Raw genomic sequence first — 18,201 nt, 5'->3', positions numbered from 1 at the left:
CTGGCTGACAATGTCATAACTCTGCTTACACAAAATTTTGTCCACTGAAATCTCATTGACTTCAAGAAGCATACGCCAGCGTAACAGATAAATTACTCTATTGATGGTAAGAACAAACTGACTGCATATTGTCTCTTAGCCAAGCTATCAGAAGTAAAATGCAGTTGAAATAATACTGGCTACATGCCCTTCTAAACCTAACAAAACCAGCTAACAGATGATGACAGCAGCACAAAGATGCCACTTTTACAAAGTCACTTTTCCGAACAGAACAAATAAAACTTTCAATATAAATGTTAGATGCCATCCAATGAGTATGACATCTAAAATTAACTTCAAAATAGACTTAAATATTAATATATCACTATATTGTTGTAGCACATCCTATTATCTCCTTTAGGTTATTTTGGATGTTTCTTTTTTAATTATATCAGCTAATGCTATTTAAAAATGTAACTTTAAAGTATAGTTTTCTTAGGAATTCAGCATAGCTCTGCTGTCATTTAAGTACAGAAGTTTCATCACTGACTTGGGAAGAAAGAAATTAGGCTAATACTGGCCTTCTACTTTAAGAGTTCCAAACTTGAAACATCGCCAGATTAATTAACTTCTAAAATATCAGTCATTCCTTTTAAAATATTGTGCCCCAAGATGACAGGGCATGCTAAACACTGCTGCAGCAGCCCCAGTATACCATGAGTCACAGCACACTTGCCCAAATGCAATCTTCCTTTGACCTTTTAGTATGTAGCATTATTGTGACACCATCCACACTTCAAGATACTGGGTGTTAAAAAGGAACATGCTAAAATAAAATTTATTTAACTGTATTTAATCTGTAATTATCTATACAAAGCCATTTAGGAATGGGATTGTTTTTCCAAATTCCATCACTCAATCTTGAGAACTCACTGCTGTCTGACATCCCCCCCCAAAATACATTCCTATTTCTAGAGGAGCAAAGCTCTGCATGGTTAAGAGAAAGCAATGCCTTATTTGAGTATCTGAATTATTCTGAATACTTCAAGCTGCATATTTACTTCATTGTCCTAACTTTCAAGGTAGTTGGTGCTAACAAGCAGTTTAGTACAGTCTAAGTAAGAAGATGAGTTAATTTAAACATCAGGTGAACAATAACAAGAAAAATGAGTCCAAAGCTTGCTTTTTGGAGTCAGTTATTAGCAAAGAGTAGTACACAATGCATGCTTGCCATACCCTTATTTGTATGAGAATAAGAAGACACTAAACTATATTCCAGTAGTGCTGAAGATGATGCGGAAGATATTTCAGCAGCAGTGCCAGTTTCTTCAATGAATAATTGTTCATCACATATAGTACTATTGAAAAGGTCACTTTGATCCTCAGAAGCACAGCTGTTGGAAGAATTCCCAAGCAAAGCAGAAGAGGCAAGGCAGGCATTCTCAGTTTTAAAATGCAATCTTTTGGGCTCCTTCTTGTCTGTGCTTGTGTGTCTAATTTTAAGATGTTCATCAGCAAAGGAAATCCACTGACTGTGAGACTGTGAAACACGGTATAAAGTACTGGTGCTCCCTGATGGTGCTGCCGTAACACCAGATCGGCACAAAGTGCTAGCGGTAAAGTCAGGTGAGGATGGATTTGTAGACCCAGAATCTGTCTGGTGTCCAAGCAAAGACTGAGATACTCTACACCCAGGCAACTCAGTGGTAGATGAAAAGGAGCTCCTATTGTGCTCTTTTAGAGTAGCTGAAGGAAAAGGAAAGAATTGAAACTAGGACCAAAATTGAAGAGATTAAAATTCAATATTCAAAAAGGAATTCAATATCCCCCGCATGAGGATTACTACCCAGCACAAAATAACTCCTCTGCTAGGCTTAAAATCCCATCATTTACAAACAAAAGAAAATAAAAATGCAGCTACCTATCACATGTACTTCATACTGCCAGCCATGTAACTTTACATTATTAGAGTAAACAAAAAAGTAATTTTTTGTGTTTCTCTATGCTTAAGGCCCTAATTCTCATGACTTACTTCACTGCTCTAAGTTCCTCCCTGCTGTGGATTAACTTCCTCTCAGCTTTCTATTTTTCTTCTTGAGTCCTACTCTATGCGTGTTTCCTTTCCACAGCTTTCTGCTTTTCATTTCTTTCCAAGTTATCTAATCAAACCTATCCTATCCTGTTCTCTCCAAACACTTTTCTCTTCTTGCCCTTAACATTTTTAATGGGAAGGTCCAACATAAATGGCTGCCCAGTGAATGAGTGAAGACAACGCAGTCATGAGATCCTGTTTGATACACTTCTGTCTGTATCAACCCATGTCAGTAGGAAACATGTGTGAGGCATCATCCACCCCAGTTTATTTCCTCTCTCATCCTACAGTCTTCAGGCTGCTAGGAAACAGTACTTTTGCATAACTATTCCCTACACTTGGCTGTTGCCTGTTGCAGTAGATGACAGCAGAAGTAGAAAGTGCAAGGTTAGTCAATTCTCAACATCTTGCAGATCGGCAAAGCTAGAAGCAACACCAGAATGACACACAGAATCAAAAGAGAGAGCAACACATTTAAAAGTTCAGATCTGAAGTACAGGTGTCCTCTCTACAGTGGTCTTTTTGCCATAAACAAGTACATTCTCTAAGTCCACACAAACAAGAATTTTAACACAACTTTCCAACAAATAATTTAAATATCATTCAAAGGCTTTAAAATATCACTATAAATACCATTCAAAAAGCAACGTGAAAATGTTTAAACCTATTTTAAAAATAAATATGGGTGAAAATGAGAAAGATAAATAAAAAGAAACTTTTTTACAATATCAATAGCTGGCTAAAAAATGTCTGTTGTATTTGTTCAAGATAACAAAGTTATCTTAAACTTCTAATAAAGCAGGATTATTCATGGATGACCAAAGTTTACTTCTGTGCTGCATAAACCACAGTCTGTTCAAATACCATGGTAGTTTAACTGCTCAATGATTAACACAGTTACAAAACAGTATCTAAAGAAATACTTTAACAGTAAAAAGAAAAAAAAGTAATGTGTGGGGCATGCTACATCATGACATGCAGATATGCTGTATACAAACAATTTCTGTAATTTAAGTTCTGGAGTAAGATTTTTCTTTTTTTAGAAGCATCAGCTTACCTATATCAACCTTCAAACTGAAGATAAGACACTGATTTCAAGGAAAATACAATCAGATCAAAGTTCTGTATTTCTCAAAGTCTTGGGAATTAAGCTGCAGGTTAGTGAGCACCAGAACTTGATTAAAAAAACCAAGAGACCTACATTGATCCAGTATTTTTTCTCCAAAATGTATCTATAATTAATTATACTTTTGAACACTCACTTTCTATTTAACTCCGTGGATGATTTCACAACTGTTTACAACCCAGTTAACTCCTGAAACAACAATCCTTTAAATAATTATTTAGCAGATTAAGTTTGCAAAGTACAGGTATCATATCTAAAACTGACACTATTCCACCAATTTGAATTAAATGTTGGTCTCTGTGCATAAGCCTTTTTCAGGTATGCAGGCTTGGATAAGTGACACTCCCCTCCAGATATGACTACAGATGATGTTATGGATCCCAATTACCTGTCACTACTCATCATCCAGAGACTACTTTCTCCACAGTTTTACTGCCAGAAAGATCTGTCTGAACATTTCCTCACCTGCTTTGACTTCCCATCCAGGCATAGTAATAAACAGCTGGATAGAGTAACAACCACCAGAACCAATTCAGTATCCTCTGCCTTCCTCTACATGCTCCAACATCAGACCAAAGCTAGCAAAACACAGTGAGAAATCAGCAGTTCTTGCCATTTACATGTATCTCTATATAATTTATCCTTATAGATTTGTTAACTATTAAGGAATACAATTATGTAGCGAAAGAACAAGTTCCCACTGGGTTACATGCGTTGTTCATGTACATACATGCCCATGTACATCCAACCAGCAACGCTGGATGCTACTAAAAGGCCAAGAAGAATTAACACTATCTGTGCAGAATTCCCCTATTGATACATGTAGTCTTCCTTACTGTTCTTCTGTCTGTATGAACAAGCACAGACTAGAAAGCCATGAGTGTGAACAGCCAGGTCTATTACAGTTTTTGGATGAATACCTTACTAAAAGTAGAGGGGGACTAGAAAATATATATGCAGTAGGCAGACTGAAAAGAAGTATGGAAACAGCGTATCTACTAGTGTTAGTTAATAATAGATTACACTTTAAATCCTCTGAAAGAATCAACATAAAGAACAAATAATTTATATAAATACTTTTAGCCAGCATGTCCTAACATCTACAAAGTCTGGTTTTGTTTCAGTCTCTCTTTTCTCTTTCCATACTTGTTTCTCAATATCTCCTCCTCTCAGCGTCTTAAGCACACATACTCATAGGCTATTTTACCTCCCTGTCCTTCACTGCCTTTTGAATCAATATTGACTATTTTTGTAATGGATTACTGCCTTCCCTCCACCCCATCTCCCCCAGCCCTGCAAGGCCAGGTTTCAGGAAAGTCTGCCAGTGTCCTGCCCACACTAATATACTGCAGAATCCAGCACCCAAAAATCCCACTCAACATCTGCCCTACCCCTCCATCTCCCACAGGCCTCAGCCCACCCTTTTCCTCCCAGTATCCCTGCTCTCAGGTGGTGCCAGAACTCCCTCTTAACTGCAGTCCCAGTCCTGCTGTTTTTATACAGCTCTGCATATCTCCTAACAGAATCATGGTTTTCTACAGGAAACAAATTCCCTGCAGCAATACTCCACAGTGCCTTTGTACACAGCTGGATGGATTTCTTAGAAAGAAACCTATCCTAACTCAGAGCACAAGCTCAGCTTGTCTCACAGTTGCTGCCACAACCTCCATTTAATATCCCAGTCCTGTCATCTGAAAAAACAGGATTATATTCTAGATGGTGATAATTTCTTTGGAACGTGAGAGGTGATAATAAAAGGCAGAAGCAAAGTAGTAGAAAAATTCTTCCTCTTTGCTCCCTATCTTGAAGGCCTGATACACTGTACCCTCAGTTGTGTATGACTTAAATGCGGTAAGGCGGTTTAAAAAAATTATTCCATTTGAATAGCCAAAGCACATTGCCTTCCAATAACAAAAAAAAAAAACCCAGCAATAGAATATCCTAAAGGATACAGAGAAATCTTTTTCTACTATCAAATATTTCACCTGAGGAGGATGAGGATGCCACGGAAGCAGAAGAGGAAGATTCAAGAGAAGTGCTGAAGAGTGGATCCCATGCCAGGAGGTCACTGTTCCCCTTTCTATATTAAGAGTTACAATTAATGTCAGTTAAAGGAGACATACAGCTTCAAATCCATTTATTTCAGTTTATACATACAAAAGCAATGTAACGACACATGTCCAATCTTGGAGCCTGAAATCTTAAACACTTTATCATGAAACACTCTAGGATAGAAATGAAACCTGTCTTACTTAAAACCTGAGATTTTAATAGTAATCACTGTTTTGTAATCATGTAATTATAAATCCTGAGACATCACAATGAAGCAAATGCATTAGAGGGGCAAAATTAATGGAAATTTCTACTGTTACATAATCACTCCTTAAACTTATGATGTAATAGATGCCCAGCTTAAAATAGCAGTCAGCTGATATTTCCAGTGAGTTTCTGAGTATTAGATCAAAATAAGACCAAATTCCCACAAAATTGCATTGATAGAACTTTAAATTTGATCTTACTCATTAGTTGGTGCAGAAAGCTTTGATTTCGTTAACTCTTCACCTAAGCAAAAGACACAGTATTATCACCAAAGCTTTGGCATTCTGAAATAAAAATTTCAGCTTCATTATAAAAACAGTAAATATTAATGGTTACAGTTCAAAACTAATTAGGAATTATTAAAATGGATAAGAGAAAAATGCACTATTTCTGGTAATAAAAACTCGCATCATCCTGAAACACTTTCTAGTAGGAGAGGACCACACAGAGCAACCCATTTTGCAAGTAAGTGGTGTTCATTTGAAATGTCTTCTTTGAAGCGTACTGTATATATCAGTATTCTTCAGCAATCTGGCTCGGTTTCCTACTGAAAAAACCCTACAGAATAGAAACTAATGCTCTGCCCTCTATCTCCATAGCCAGGTTTTATGTGTTTGACACTAAGACAGAGAGCCTGTGCTTCGCTGGTTTGTGGATTGTACTAAACTTGAGTGGTTGGAAGGGTTTAAAGAACTTGCACGGGAATCTTTTCCATGGGGTCCCCCCCTTTGTCTCTTGGATGTGTTCCTCATGCTGTCCCAGCCAGCCTCATCTGTTTGCCCTGAATAGAGAACAGCCAACTATATAGGAAAAGAAGAGGTATCTACAACTGACAACATAAATATTTTTTTCTATTAAAAAATACAGACACTGAAGTAGTTTATTTCTTCAACAAGTAAATAAATAATTTTCATGAGCTGCTTAAAACCTAACAAAAAAAAGACTAAAAGTTAAATATTCACACTTACTGGATGAATTTCGAATCATTTGTGCCTGAAACAAAGGGATAAAAAAAGGAATAGATTATTTTACCAACTCTCAAATAAAATGCTTAATTGTCCCAGTGTTCTTATTTCCACTCAACTTTCTGAGATAACTTTCTTTCAATGCTTAGCAAAACATTCTGAGATATCAGAAGACCAGACCATGAGCCAGGACAGAGCAATGACTGCAAACTCACCACACCAGTAGGAAAATACAGAAATGAACACTACAGAACTAACAAAAGCAGCAGTATGACTAAATCCCTTTGCAGGCTAGGTCAGTAAAATGGAACAGCTTGTGCATCACATGGTAAATATATGAAAAGAAACATTCCTAACGTTTTCTCAATAACTCCCCTCATTATACTACACTTCCTTGGTTTTAATCTAAAAATGTGAATAAAGAGCCATTCTGTACTTACAGGAATGTGTCTCTGTTTTCATAATATGGGGCAGGGGCAAGGGGGGAAGGGGAAGAGACAATTAATCATTATTATTTTAATATGTTATGCACAATGTTTTCCTTAAAATCACAGCCATTATTCTAATCTGAATGGGGTACTAGCATACTTTAATACTATCTGTATTATCATCTCATGATATAAAGGATAATTCTATGGGTTAGCAGAAAACATCAATAAAGCTTAAGGGTAAATGTTACATGTACCCACTTATGTGATGTATTTTAAAGGTTTATACATTATTGAATACTAATTAGTAAACTATGTTAAAAGCCATGCTCAGCTAGCTCCATAATGTATTCAAATGTCTTCTGGTGGCAACAGCAGAAAGACAAGGACTGAGCCCCCCCAAGACTCAAAGAAAAATTAAAATCTGAGAAGGGAGAATTGCTTTATTACAGTGTAAAATTAAAAGTACCATAGATAACCTACTGTGCAAGAAAAAAACCAAAACATTGAACCTAGAATAAATTCTGAAGAGTAAAAAAATCTTTAGTGTAAGCTAAACTTTAGCAAACTAGAGTAAAAATCTTTAGTGTAAACTATTTACCACTTCTATACACTGAAAATATAAGGAACAAAATAACTTACAGATATTGCTGGAGAAAGAGTGATGTTCCCGATAGACACTTTTAATTCATCCAAGGAAGGTGTGGTATACTGAGAGCTATTATTTGGCTGGACAGGTTTTATTTCTACATGGAACCTCCTGGGTTCATCATCTTCAGAGTCAGAATCACTGGATGAATAGAAATGGTTCTCTTTGCTATGTTTTTCTCAGTTAAGGTGGAAATACTTCAAATTAATGTGCTTAATCCATTTCGTAATTATGCTCTACAAAGTGGTCATATTAAGTGAGCACCACACACAAAAAGTGCTGCCTAACCTCTTTGTGCTCTTATACAGACACTTCAAATATATCACTGTCCAAAATTCACAACTAAGAGTTAAATTCTAGTTTTAATATTCTATTCATTTTCATAATAGCATTCTGTTTCTGCACTATGACATACAACTGAACAACTGCATCAAGATAAATTCAAGATTCTACATTGGCAACACTTCTGGATGTTAAATTTATGATTTGTAAGACTCAAGCAGGGATTCTAACAGATGAAAAATTAAGAAATCCTTTTCAACCACGTGAAAGAAAGCCCCAGCTTTTTTAATCAACAGTGAAATGCCCACAGTACCTATACCAAACATTATCAGAAGAGGGGACAGCTGCAGCAGCAGCCACTGTTACTTGCCCCTTCTGCAGAGTGGCATGGAAAATTTTGCAAGACAGGATGCCAGTTACGCAGAAGGTTGCAGAGTAAACTGAACAACATCAGCTGCTTGAAGCATGGGCATCCTTGTCAAAAAAAAGGAAACACAACTCAGCGTTCGAAATAAGGAAAATATACAGATGAATTGCTGTGGTTCCTTACATGCACAGAAGCTGCACTGAAAAAAGCTCTGAAAGGGCCATGCTACATCTTAAAAGATGTATTTGTTTTGTCAAGAAAGAATTTGAAGATTTTCCTCTATTTAAACATAAAGGTTTCATACTGCTTAGGAGAAGTATACATTTTCTGTACCCTGCTTCTGTTATTTTCACATGGAAATATGCCAGACATTTGAGTTAAATCTTGTCAAACTATTCCCTGACAAAGATTAAAACCTGAACCCTAAAGGCATTCCAAATCCATTTCAACTGAAAGAATCTCTGACTTGCCGTGAGGAAAAAGTCAATCATCTTTATCCACCCCCCAATGCTGATCTGTTCTCTAAAATGGATTTTATCTAGAAAAAGAAAGCTTTAAAGGCAAGTTGTTTTTAATTTGATCAAAAGAGCTCACCTTGAAAGTTATCACCAAATTTCATGATTAATTTCCTAGAAATCAGGGAGCTCTGTGAGAAACCATGTCAAAGGCTTTACTGAAGTCCTGGTAGACCACACCCACAGCCTTCCCCTTGTCCATTAAGCAGGTCACCTTGTCATAGAAGGTGATCAGGTTAGTTTGACAGGATGTACCTTTTGTAAACCCATGTTGACTAGGCCTGACCCCCTGGCCATCATGCATGTGCTGCATGATAGCTCCCAAGATGACCCTCTCCATGATCTTCCCCGGGACTGAGGTCAGACCAGCAGGCCTGTAGTTCCCCAGATCCTCCTTCTGGCCGTTCTTATATATGGGGGTAACATCTGCCAGCCTCCAGTCGAGTGGAACTTCCCCAGTCTGCCAGGATTTCTGGTAGATGATGGAAAGGGGTTTGGCAAGCACATCTGCCAACTCTCTCAGCACCCTCAGGTGAATCAGCATCTCCTCTTGGAGCCTAAGGGAGCTAAACTGGTGACTTCCTGAATCTGGTAAAGACTTTTTAGAAGCTGAATTACTACCTGGCTGATAGAGATTGCAAGTCATTAAGCTTTTCCACTGAATGAATGGCCTTTTCTACTGTTTCACACAAGAAAGGAAAATATGAAAGGATATCCAAATGAATCATTTACAAAGCATGAATGTTGTTCACTAATTTCTCCCTTTCATAAATATATGCAAAGCATGAAATAATGCTCCTTTCAGAACTAGATAAAAGTCTTTCACTTTTATAGCAATTTTGTAAATAGGAGATAACAGAAACTGCTTTTATCAGTACAGGAAATTTCGCTGGGGGCATCAGACTTTCTAGACTGTTGGAGCTCCCAATCTTTTTAAGGGTGTTATGAAAAACTGTCAAGGGCAGGTATTGAACAGATACCCATTCTCTATGTTTAAAAAAGTGTACAAGCTGTACGATCTCTCTACAAGCTTTTCAATGAGAAAGATCTGCATGGTCATCTTAAAGCTTTTGTTCAGGGTTTTTGATTATTTTGTTTTGTTTATTTTTAATTTTTTAACTGTCAGACAAAATCCGTTCTCTTAAAAGTTCCCAAGACATCTGATCTAATCTTTATAATTTGCAGACAAAGTTTAAGACCAAAAATATTTTGTACATTTTGCACATTTTGTAAAAGCTATGAACATAAGAATACATGGTTGCAATAAAAACATGAATGTTGTTTATCTTCCTTTGCAGAACACTTTAATCAATATTTTCTCTGTCCAAAGAATGGCAATTAACATTAAATAACTTGGCACAGTAACAGCAAAAAGGATATCCTGTGTGGATTCTGGTTTAATGCTGTATCCTTCATCATCTACATCAGGAATGTTCTAAAAAGACACAAAAGTGTTGGTATTCAAAAATAAGTAAAATCTCCTGTTGGTCTTACATCAGAATGAACTTTATATAATTGGGAAATTAATTTTTTATTATGACAGCTCATGAAAGTCATTTTCATTCACCATTAATTATAAGTTATCTAAGTAGTGTGACAAGATACCTCAGGAACAGAACAATACAAAACAACCCTCACATTTCCCATGAAAACCAGCAAGTTTGAATGCATCTGCTTACACTGGTACTCTGTCAAAAAGGTCAGAAGCCAACAGAATAATTTTAGATTTATTAATGAGTGTTAAACAAGCCTAAAATTATCTTGGCCCAAAATATTTTCCCAATTTCTACTTCTAATTTTCTCAGATAAGCTGCAGGATGCTCTAACAGTATGGAAGCAAAACATTAACATAGTGACTAGTACTTACAAAATATCTGAGTAAAAAGCATTCTAGGTTACACAGGTTGCAACTTCCTTTCCTTCCTCTCCCAACTCACCCCATCCCTCCTTTTAAAAGGCAGAAAGCCTGCATTATTGCTTTAGCAACAAATATCAACATTAATCAAAAGGTATGGGTGAAACAAATCCAAGTGATAAAAATAATATTCCAAATTGTCCTTTATACATCTCCAGCACCATTCTGGATTTTCAAAGGTAATAATGCATCTGGAAATTTCACACTAGTTCAATTTTTTCAGTTCTTGCAAGGAATTAAACACAACTGGAAGAGAATTATATTAATGTAATTTAGAATGCTTAGATAAGCACCACATTACATATAATATACATCATAAGAATATACATGAAAGGGATAAACTTGTATACATCGATATTTTCCTCACTCAGAACAGTTTCTATGCACATTTAGTTGACGTGAACCACTCAGATGGATCGGTAAGTTTATGAAAAAAAAACAACAATCCAAGTGCCTTCCAAATGCAGTGATTTCACCAGTTACAAAGTTCTTAGAAAATCGACAAGATTAATAGGTGATTTATTCCAGTGTACCAATCAGTTCATTCTACCAGAATGTAGGAAATGGGAGGCAGGTTTATTAGCAGATACAGTAAGCCAAAAATACACCTTGCTCTCTCATGACTTAAAAAGTAATGAGATATAACAAAATGACTTCAAGTCCATGAGCGAGGAACCACTTCACTTAAATCTGAAGCCATTTTGAATAACTCTTTAATCACAGAGGAAGGTAAACATAAAAATGTAGTTGTTCTTCTATTCCTTTTACCGATACCACAAAAGGGATGCCTAATTTTATTAAGATCCTTGTCTGTGTAACTCTTCAAATCTATCACTTCTGGATTAAATTGAATAAATTTAAGCACAGATCAAACTTTCTGCTAAAAAGAGTAAGAAATACAGAGCATATAGATGGAACTTCTGAAAAGACTTGTAAATTCTGGATTTACTGCTGATTAAAAAACCCCCAAAGCCCCCAAACCAACAAAACCCCATAAAATTCGCCAAAAATGGGAAAAAAAGAAGAAAAAAAAAAAGTAGTAACAAGAGTAGGATCACACGGTCCAGTACCTTAGCTCTACTTGCTCAAATCAGGGTTCTTAGCTACGCTTGACCTCAGGCTGACCTTGTTTATATACCAAAAAACACTAATGAAAATTGACATCAAAGTAAACAGAACAAAAACATGTATCTAGAGGGTAGGTACATTTTTCAACAATACCACAACTTCTGAATTGTGAAATTATTGTCATTGTCATACATGGCAGTTTTCAAAAGATAAGAATCATTCAAAACCAACAAAATCTTTAAATATACAACACTTGAGTTTTTCTTCTAGCAGGACCATATATGTAAATGATATTATTACTGGGCACACACAGCACAGTTGTTGAATCTGACTATTTTGATATAAAGTGTGAACAAACTTAGTTTGCAGAAGCTATTTTTCATTGCATTGTTTTTTATTTACTGAATAATGTCTAGGATAAAGTAAATCCTTAGTGAATACTAAGGACCTAAAGTTCTTAAAGTATTAAATTTCTTTCTTCATGTTAATTATTTCTGATCTTGCAAAGATATTTGAACAATCTATTCCTCAGCTATGGCATTTTACTACGTAGCCTGTATTCATCACTTCAGCACAACAGCCAAAGTTAATATGCATGTAAGAGAGATGGATGCTTGTCAGTTCTGAACACAGGAACTGAAAAATTCCTTGCTTCTTTTTCCGCATGCCTACATTATTACTTTTTTTTCTAACAGGGTGCGGTAATTTGTGCTTCTTTTTTCCCCTAATTCCAAAACTTAAATATATATAATTTTAAACATCTGACTCTATGTACAGTATATAGTCAGGTATAATTATTTATTTCCAACTTTGCTGATGATTCTTGTTCGAATTTATGATTATTCTTAAAATAACTTCTGCTTTCACTGAGATATTGAGTTTGTATATTTATCCAATTCAACAGAAGTGTGAAAGAGATACTTGATGTGCCTTTGTATTAACAAATTGTGTCACATTTGAGCAAAATGTTACCTCAAAGTCTTACTTAGAAATGAAATATCAATTTCAAAATACTGTTTTTAATAATTTGAATGGCTGAACAGGTGAACAGTTCAGCTTTCTGAAACAAAATTATTTACTAATCCACATTTTGTAACACTGGTAGAGGACACGGCTCCTTGAGAGATATATATCTCCATAAATTTGATGTTAATGAAAGCATTTAAATTTACTTGACTAACACTTAGGTTTCTGCAGTAAGTTAATACTACAATAGGGATGAAGGTCTGGTCTAGGTCATAACCCAAACACGTTGTTTGTAGTCTTTGTAGTAAAAAACCCCAAAAACCAGAAAAAGGAAGCAGCTCAGTATGCATGTGAATATGGGTGTGAAACACTGCGGAAGTAACTGGAAAGGCAGACTTCCTTTGAAGAAGGTTTCAACAGCACAGAGGTTCTCTTAAGCAATTAAATATATAGCTGTATAAACCACAGAGTATTTCATGTGCTTGCAAATGTAGTAGAGGTATTATATAGTTTTAACTATATATCAAAATTTAGGGCTTATAAACTCTGTCTTTCCATCTGTATGTTCTATGAACTGTCCGGGGTGAATAATTTTTTTTTAAGAAATAAAAGAACATTATAAATGACAAAATAAAACTGCCTATATAAAAAGCACAAGGACTAAGTATTCTACTGCAAAAATATGAGGTGTTTTTTTCTTTTTTTGGTGGGTATTTTAGGTTGGCTGGTTGGTTTTAGTTTTGGTGGATACTTTGAATACTTTCTCTCGGTTTCCTTGCTCTGTCCCACATGTCATCCAAAAGCAATGTAAGAAGCCACACCATTACCATGTCATTAGTTCTTCTGGGTTACATACAAAGGACAAGAGAGGAACACATGGAGTAATTTTAGTCCATGTACATAATTTGGCCCCTCCTCAGCAGTGGTAGCACTGTTTACAGGTTGGTCATCAGTCAAGAAGCAAAAAACTTCGATTACAATTCAGCTTGATTTCTGTCTACATTCTGCTGGGATATCTACAGCAGTTAGGAGAGCTCCTTATTAAGTTTTCCTCTGGGTACACTTCAAGATACAGTGCAGCTGAACAGCTCACTATTTCTACCACAGGAACCTTCTACTATTTTACTGAACTTCCCATGATCCTGATGAGGACTGAAATGAACTCAAAGTAAACAGTTGAAGATCACAGCCTAGAACAAGAGAAAAAAGGGGCCTCTCCACTTTTGACATATTTAAGAGGTAAATCTGACTCATATGCATTCTTTGGTTAAAACAGAAGTATTACATATTACCAGCCTCCTCTACTTAGGGTGTGTATTAACCTAAAAGACGTGGAAGAAGAGAGTTAGCCAGCCAGTTTCTTCCATTGCCAGAGGTGCAGAAAGAAAAGCAGGTATTCAAAGTCCCCCGTCATGTTCTTTGACTGAAAAACGTCATACCCTGTATCAGTGGCAGCTATTAAAAATATGCCCGTAATAAAGATTACAAAATGCACATAATAACATTTGAATTCTACTAAATATAAGGTTACACTTGTGTACCACTAATTAGAGTATGATGGCTCCAAATTCAGTTGGTCCCCAGACATAAAAACGGTGTACAAGTCTATACAACTGTAAATATGCTACACTAATATGCAAAGAGGTTAATGAAAAGTTTTAGATGCCTCAATGTATTTGTTTGCATTCCAATTTCATATGAAAAAAAGTTTCAGCATTATATTCTGTGCATCTGTGGCTCCCTTCTTAATTACTTTTGAACTTACTGGACAATTTCAAATGGATTTGACAGACAGAACAGAGGACTCAAAGATAATTACATTACTACAGTCTTCATGAAAATAGGCAGTCAAGTAGAAGGAGGAGATCTGCAAGCATCTCAACCAAGGGAAGGGTTGTGATCCAAATTCAGATATTACTGGACACAAATGGAACCTTGTAAATGCTTCCCTAACAGAAAAGTTTCCACTAGAGTTTGTCTCTTCCTATAGACCATCCCTAGAGACATGGCAAACCCATGGGAAACAAGACAATTAGTTCTGCCTTCAGAAAAACTTTCTAGGTAATGAACACAGAGAGTCAGACTTCAGTTGCTATCTCTTTATCATGAATGCACAGTTAACTTTCTACTTTTCTTAATTATCAAGGCTTAGCTTAATGGAAGTTACATATGTAGATTGACATGTAACACAGGAATTTTAAATCTCATGACACAGTCATCTACATTTAAACAGAGACTGCTTATTGAAATGGTCAACCTTTTTAACAAACACCATTTCTCAGCTCACAGCTGCCTTCGTACTCCTGAGCACATTAAAATCTCTTACAGCAGTTACTAAGAACTACTGATAGGATTTAACTTACCCCAATGCACCACATTTTACAATATACATAATCTAGCAGCTACAGAAAGGATGAGCAGAAGTGGGTGGCATGCTATTTGAGAACTTCCATTTTAATACAAAAAAACATTTTTTAGGACCATGTCACTGTTTTATTTTCTGGAAACAGAATACACGTCCAAACACATTACATGATATATTTGGACTAGTGAAAAGGTCCTAATGGTACTAACTACATGCTCTATGTTCAAAGATCTACAACATCACATTGAACTGGTAGATAAAATATTGACGTCAGTTCTTACTGGATCCTTAATTTCTAAAATTTAATATAGTCACCTCAATGCTTATGGTTATAAATAGTTGTAGAATGGCTATCACTAACATTCCTTTCACACACCTAAAATACTCACAAATAAACAAACCCCACCTTTTTAAAAAAAGCCAGACAGAGATTTATGTGAGCGACCAAAGCTAACCAAAGACATACTTGTGACAACTTAAATAAGTTGAATTTTCTGAGGGTTGGTCCTCAGTCTTTTCTACCAATCAAATACAAATGATAATTGCTTTTACTTCTTCACAATAATATTTTTCCAAGTTCATTTTCTTGAAATGTGTAATTTATTACAAAGATCCATGCACAAGAAATCCTCATAGAAACAACAATATAGATTACCGTAACTATTCAGAAGTTTCAAAAATTATATAAAGGGAAATCTATGTAAACGACAAGAACAATGATAAACATTTGAAATGGGACCTTTCAGAAGAGGAAATTCAACCTTAAATATGTAAGTACTCTGGGGTGCATGCTTGTGAGAGGTGAAATGAATCTTATCATGGTATGTTGCATCATTTCTCATGAGAACAATAGTAATGGCTTCTGCTATTAAAGCATTCTACCATACAAAATAATACTGTTGCTTGTAAAAAGCAAGAAGAAACAACAGAGCAAATTGTAAACTCCAAATGCAGTCATAAAATGTTGGGCATAAAAAAAAGAACGCAACAAAAGTCTCAGTCTTGCTGTTAGGTCATTTTTTAAACTAAATATAAATTACATCTAGACAGGATGATCATATCCTGTGCCTGATGCAGTCAGAGAGAATGTCCAATACATTTACAATTTTTAAAACTAATTAGTTTGTAAAAACACAGAGACCAAAATAAGCAAAGAAAACAAGCATTGCAAGTCAAACCCAGTTGTGGTTCACTCCAATGACTCAACGTGAACTGTCAAAAGATATAATTTCCACGAAAAGCTTGATAATTATGGGGAAAATCCTGAATTTACTTTAAATGTACCCCAGGAAAAAAAAATCTCTAAATCAAAATGATGAACATTATAAATACACTTTTGATGATGCTTACAAGGCATTTCATGTGTTATTATATGGCAAAGCATAACTTTCTTTCTTTAGAAGAATGGTTCTACTGTTTTTTCTAAACCAAGTTTCTTAAAATATATGTTAATATTAGATACTAAACCTCCCCTATATTAAATTATTATACTACTGGACATCATGAACTAAGCAAAATCAACACTTCAACTATGCTTTCAAAATACCAAATCCTCTATCAGATTAAGAATGCAATGCAGATACTGTATATGTTAGATTTCATCAGACCATAGTGCTTGACAATATTAGCATATGCATTTGTTTTAGAAATAAGTCTACTTACAACTGAGTCTGCATCTGGACATTCTCTATTAAAAAAAGAAAAGAAAATAATTATAAAATGCACAAATTATTTTATTCATACAGTTCTGGTACTTTGTTTAATATTTTCAACTAATTTGAAACGTTGCAAATGACTTTTTTTGTCTCACACTCTGTTAAAGTTGTCACTATAAATAATCTACATTCAATTGAATGAGATGTAAATAAAAGCTTAAAGTTTACGTTCAAGACACCGCGGAAAAAAAACTTAAGAGAAATGCTTAAAAAACAAGCTTACATCACAGTGAAAAATAAAATAATAAAAAATAATCAAAGGAAGACAGCAGAACCATGCTGTATTCTAGGTGAATAAACATTAAGAGTCAGGTCTCTGTGGCTGATGTGCACAACAAATAGAAGTCACCAATGCTACTGAAATAGTCCACAGGCGACTGCAAAATATTTTGGACAACAACCAGTTCCCAAAGAAATTAAGTCTATTCTTAGAGGAATTCAGAGCTTCCCTCCTTTGGAATTTTATTTTTAGTTCATGTTTGTCAAGAACAGTTGCAATAAAACACTAGAAGATGCCAGAAAAAAATAATACCCTCCTAATAAGCACTTGAAAAGAAAAAAGTGTCAGCAGAAAGGCTGTGATTGCAATAAATTACTTGCAAAAATTATATTTTTCCACTATAAATTTGATTTAATCAGTAGTATTAAAAAAAAAAAAACACAACAATGCTGATTCTCTCTGATGTCTACAAAAAGCAGAAGCAATTACATTTACCTGAGTAGCCTACAAGTCCTCTCTAATTTGCATGCAGACATTAAAGCCATAAATGCCAGTGAACAACAGTATTTTTCTATAATCAAACTGAACATCCCAAATACACACTTACAGAAAAAAAGAGATGTGGAAAAAAAATTTAACTCTTGCAAACTAAACTTTAGACCTTCTCTGAAAGTCTAAAGGGGTTAAATGAGAAAAACCTAGTGTCTTTAAAAAGAGGTATGAAACTTGCTAACATGGAAGCATTAACAAATATTTCAATACAGCCTGTTAAAAAATTGACAATGAGATGAAGGATCCCTTCTCTGAAAGGCCCTACACAAAAGAAAACATATGTGACAAAGTTTCTGATTGACTTAAGTCTTACCTCCCTCTGCTGGCTAAACTGAATTCATTGCAGAAAGCTATTTTTAAAGCTATTTTACTGTTTGAAGAGGCAAAGTATTAGACTTCTCTTTAAAGGTAAAACGAAGAGGTTTTCTGACACTTGGTTTTAAAAAGTCTGTATGCAAACAAGGCAGTCTGAAGTCCATAAAAGTTAAGAAATGTGAAAGGTATGTGGCAAACTACAATGAAAGTAATTCAGTCCATAACGAAGATTTTAATGAAATTAGTGAGCTAATAGGTTTCAAAGAAGTAACAGCAGATGTAGTATCATTCAGAGGAGCAGCCACATCACCTTCCAAGATCTGGTCTCAAGCTACAATGAAATAAGAAGCTACAAATACTGGT

At 35.3% G+C, this 18,201-nt stretch overlaps 1 protein-coding gene across 1 annotated transcript in view; it reads right to left on the bottom strand.

Annotated features, from left to right (window-relative positions):
• The window catches only part of FCHO2 (FCH and mu domain containing endocytic adaptor 2), a gene marked incomplete at its 3' end in the record, with an annotated part of 82,406 nt that overhangs the window by 15,787 nt on the left and 48,418 nt on the right, over window positions 1–18,201 (bottom strand). Inside the window, exons 11-17 of the mRNA XM_084278492.1 lie at window positions 16,699–16,723; window positions 10,066–10,157; window positions 7,540–7,726; window positions 6,485–6,509; window positions 5,717–5,759; window positions 5,183–5,277; window positions 1,216–1,725 (exon numbers count right to left, since the gene is read on the bottom strand). Coding sequence (XP_084134618.1) covers window positions 1,216–1,725; window positions 5,183–5,277; window positions 5,717–5,759; window positions 6,485–6,509; window positions 7,540–7,726; window positions 10,066–10,157; window positions 16,699–16,723 — 977 coding nt within the window. The remainder of the gene's footprint in view (window positions 1–1,215; window positions 1,726–5,182; window positions 5,278–5,716; window positions 5,760–6,484; window positions 6,510–7,539; window positions 7,727–10,065; window positions 10,158–16,698; window positions 16,724–18,201) is intronic.

The sequence above is a fragment of the Gallinula chloropus genome (genome assembly GCF_964237585.1).
Source record: "Gallinula chloropus genome assembly, chromosome: Z".
Taxonomy (NCBI): domain Eukaryota; kingdom Metazoa; phylum Chordata; class Aves; order Gruiformes; family Rallidae; genus Gallinula; species Gallinula chloropus.
Note: the sequence above shows the minus strand (reverse complement) of the source record. Positions and strands in the feature narration are given on the sequence as shown.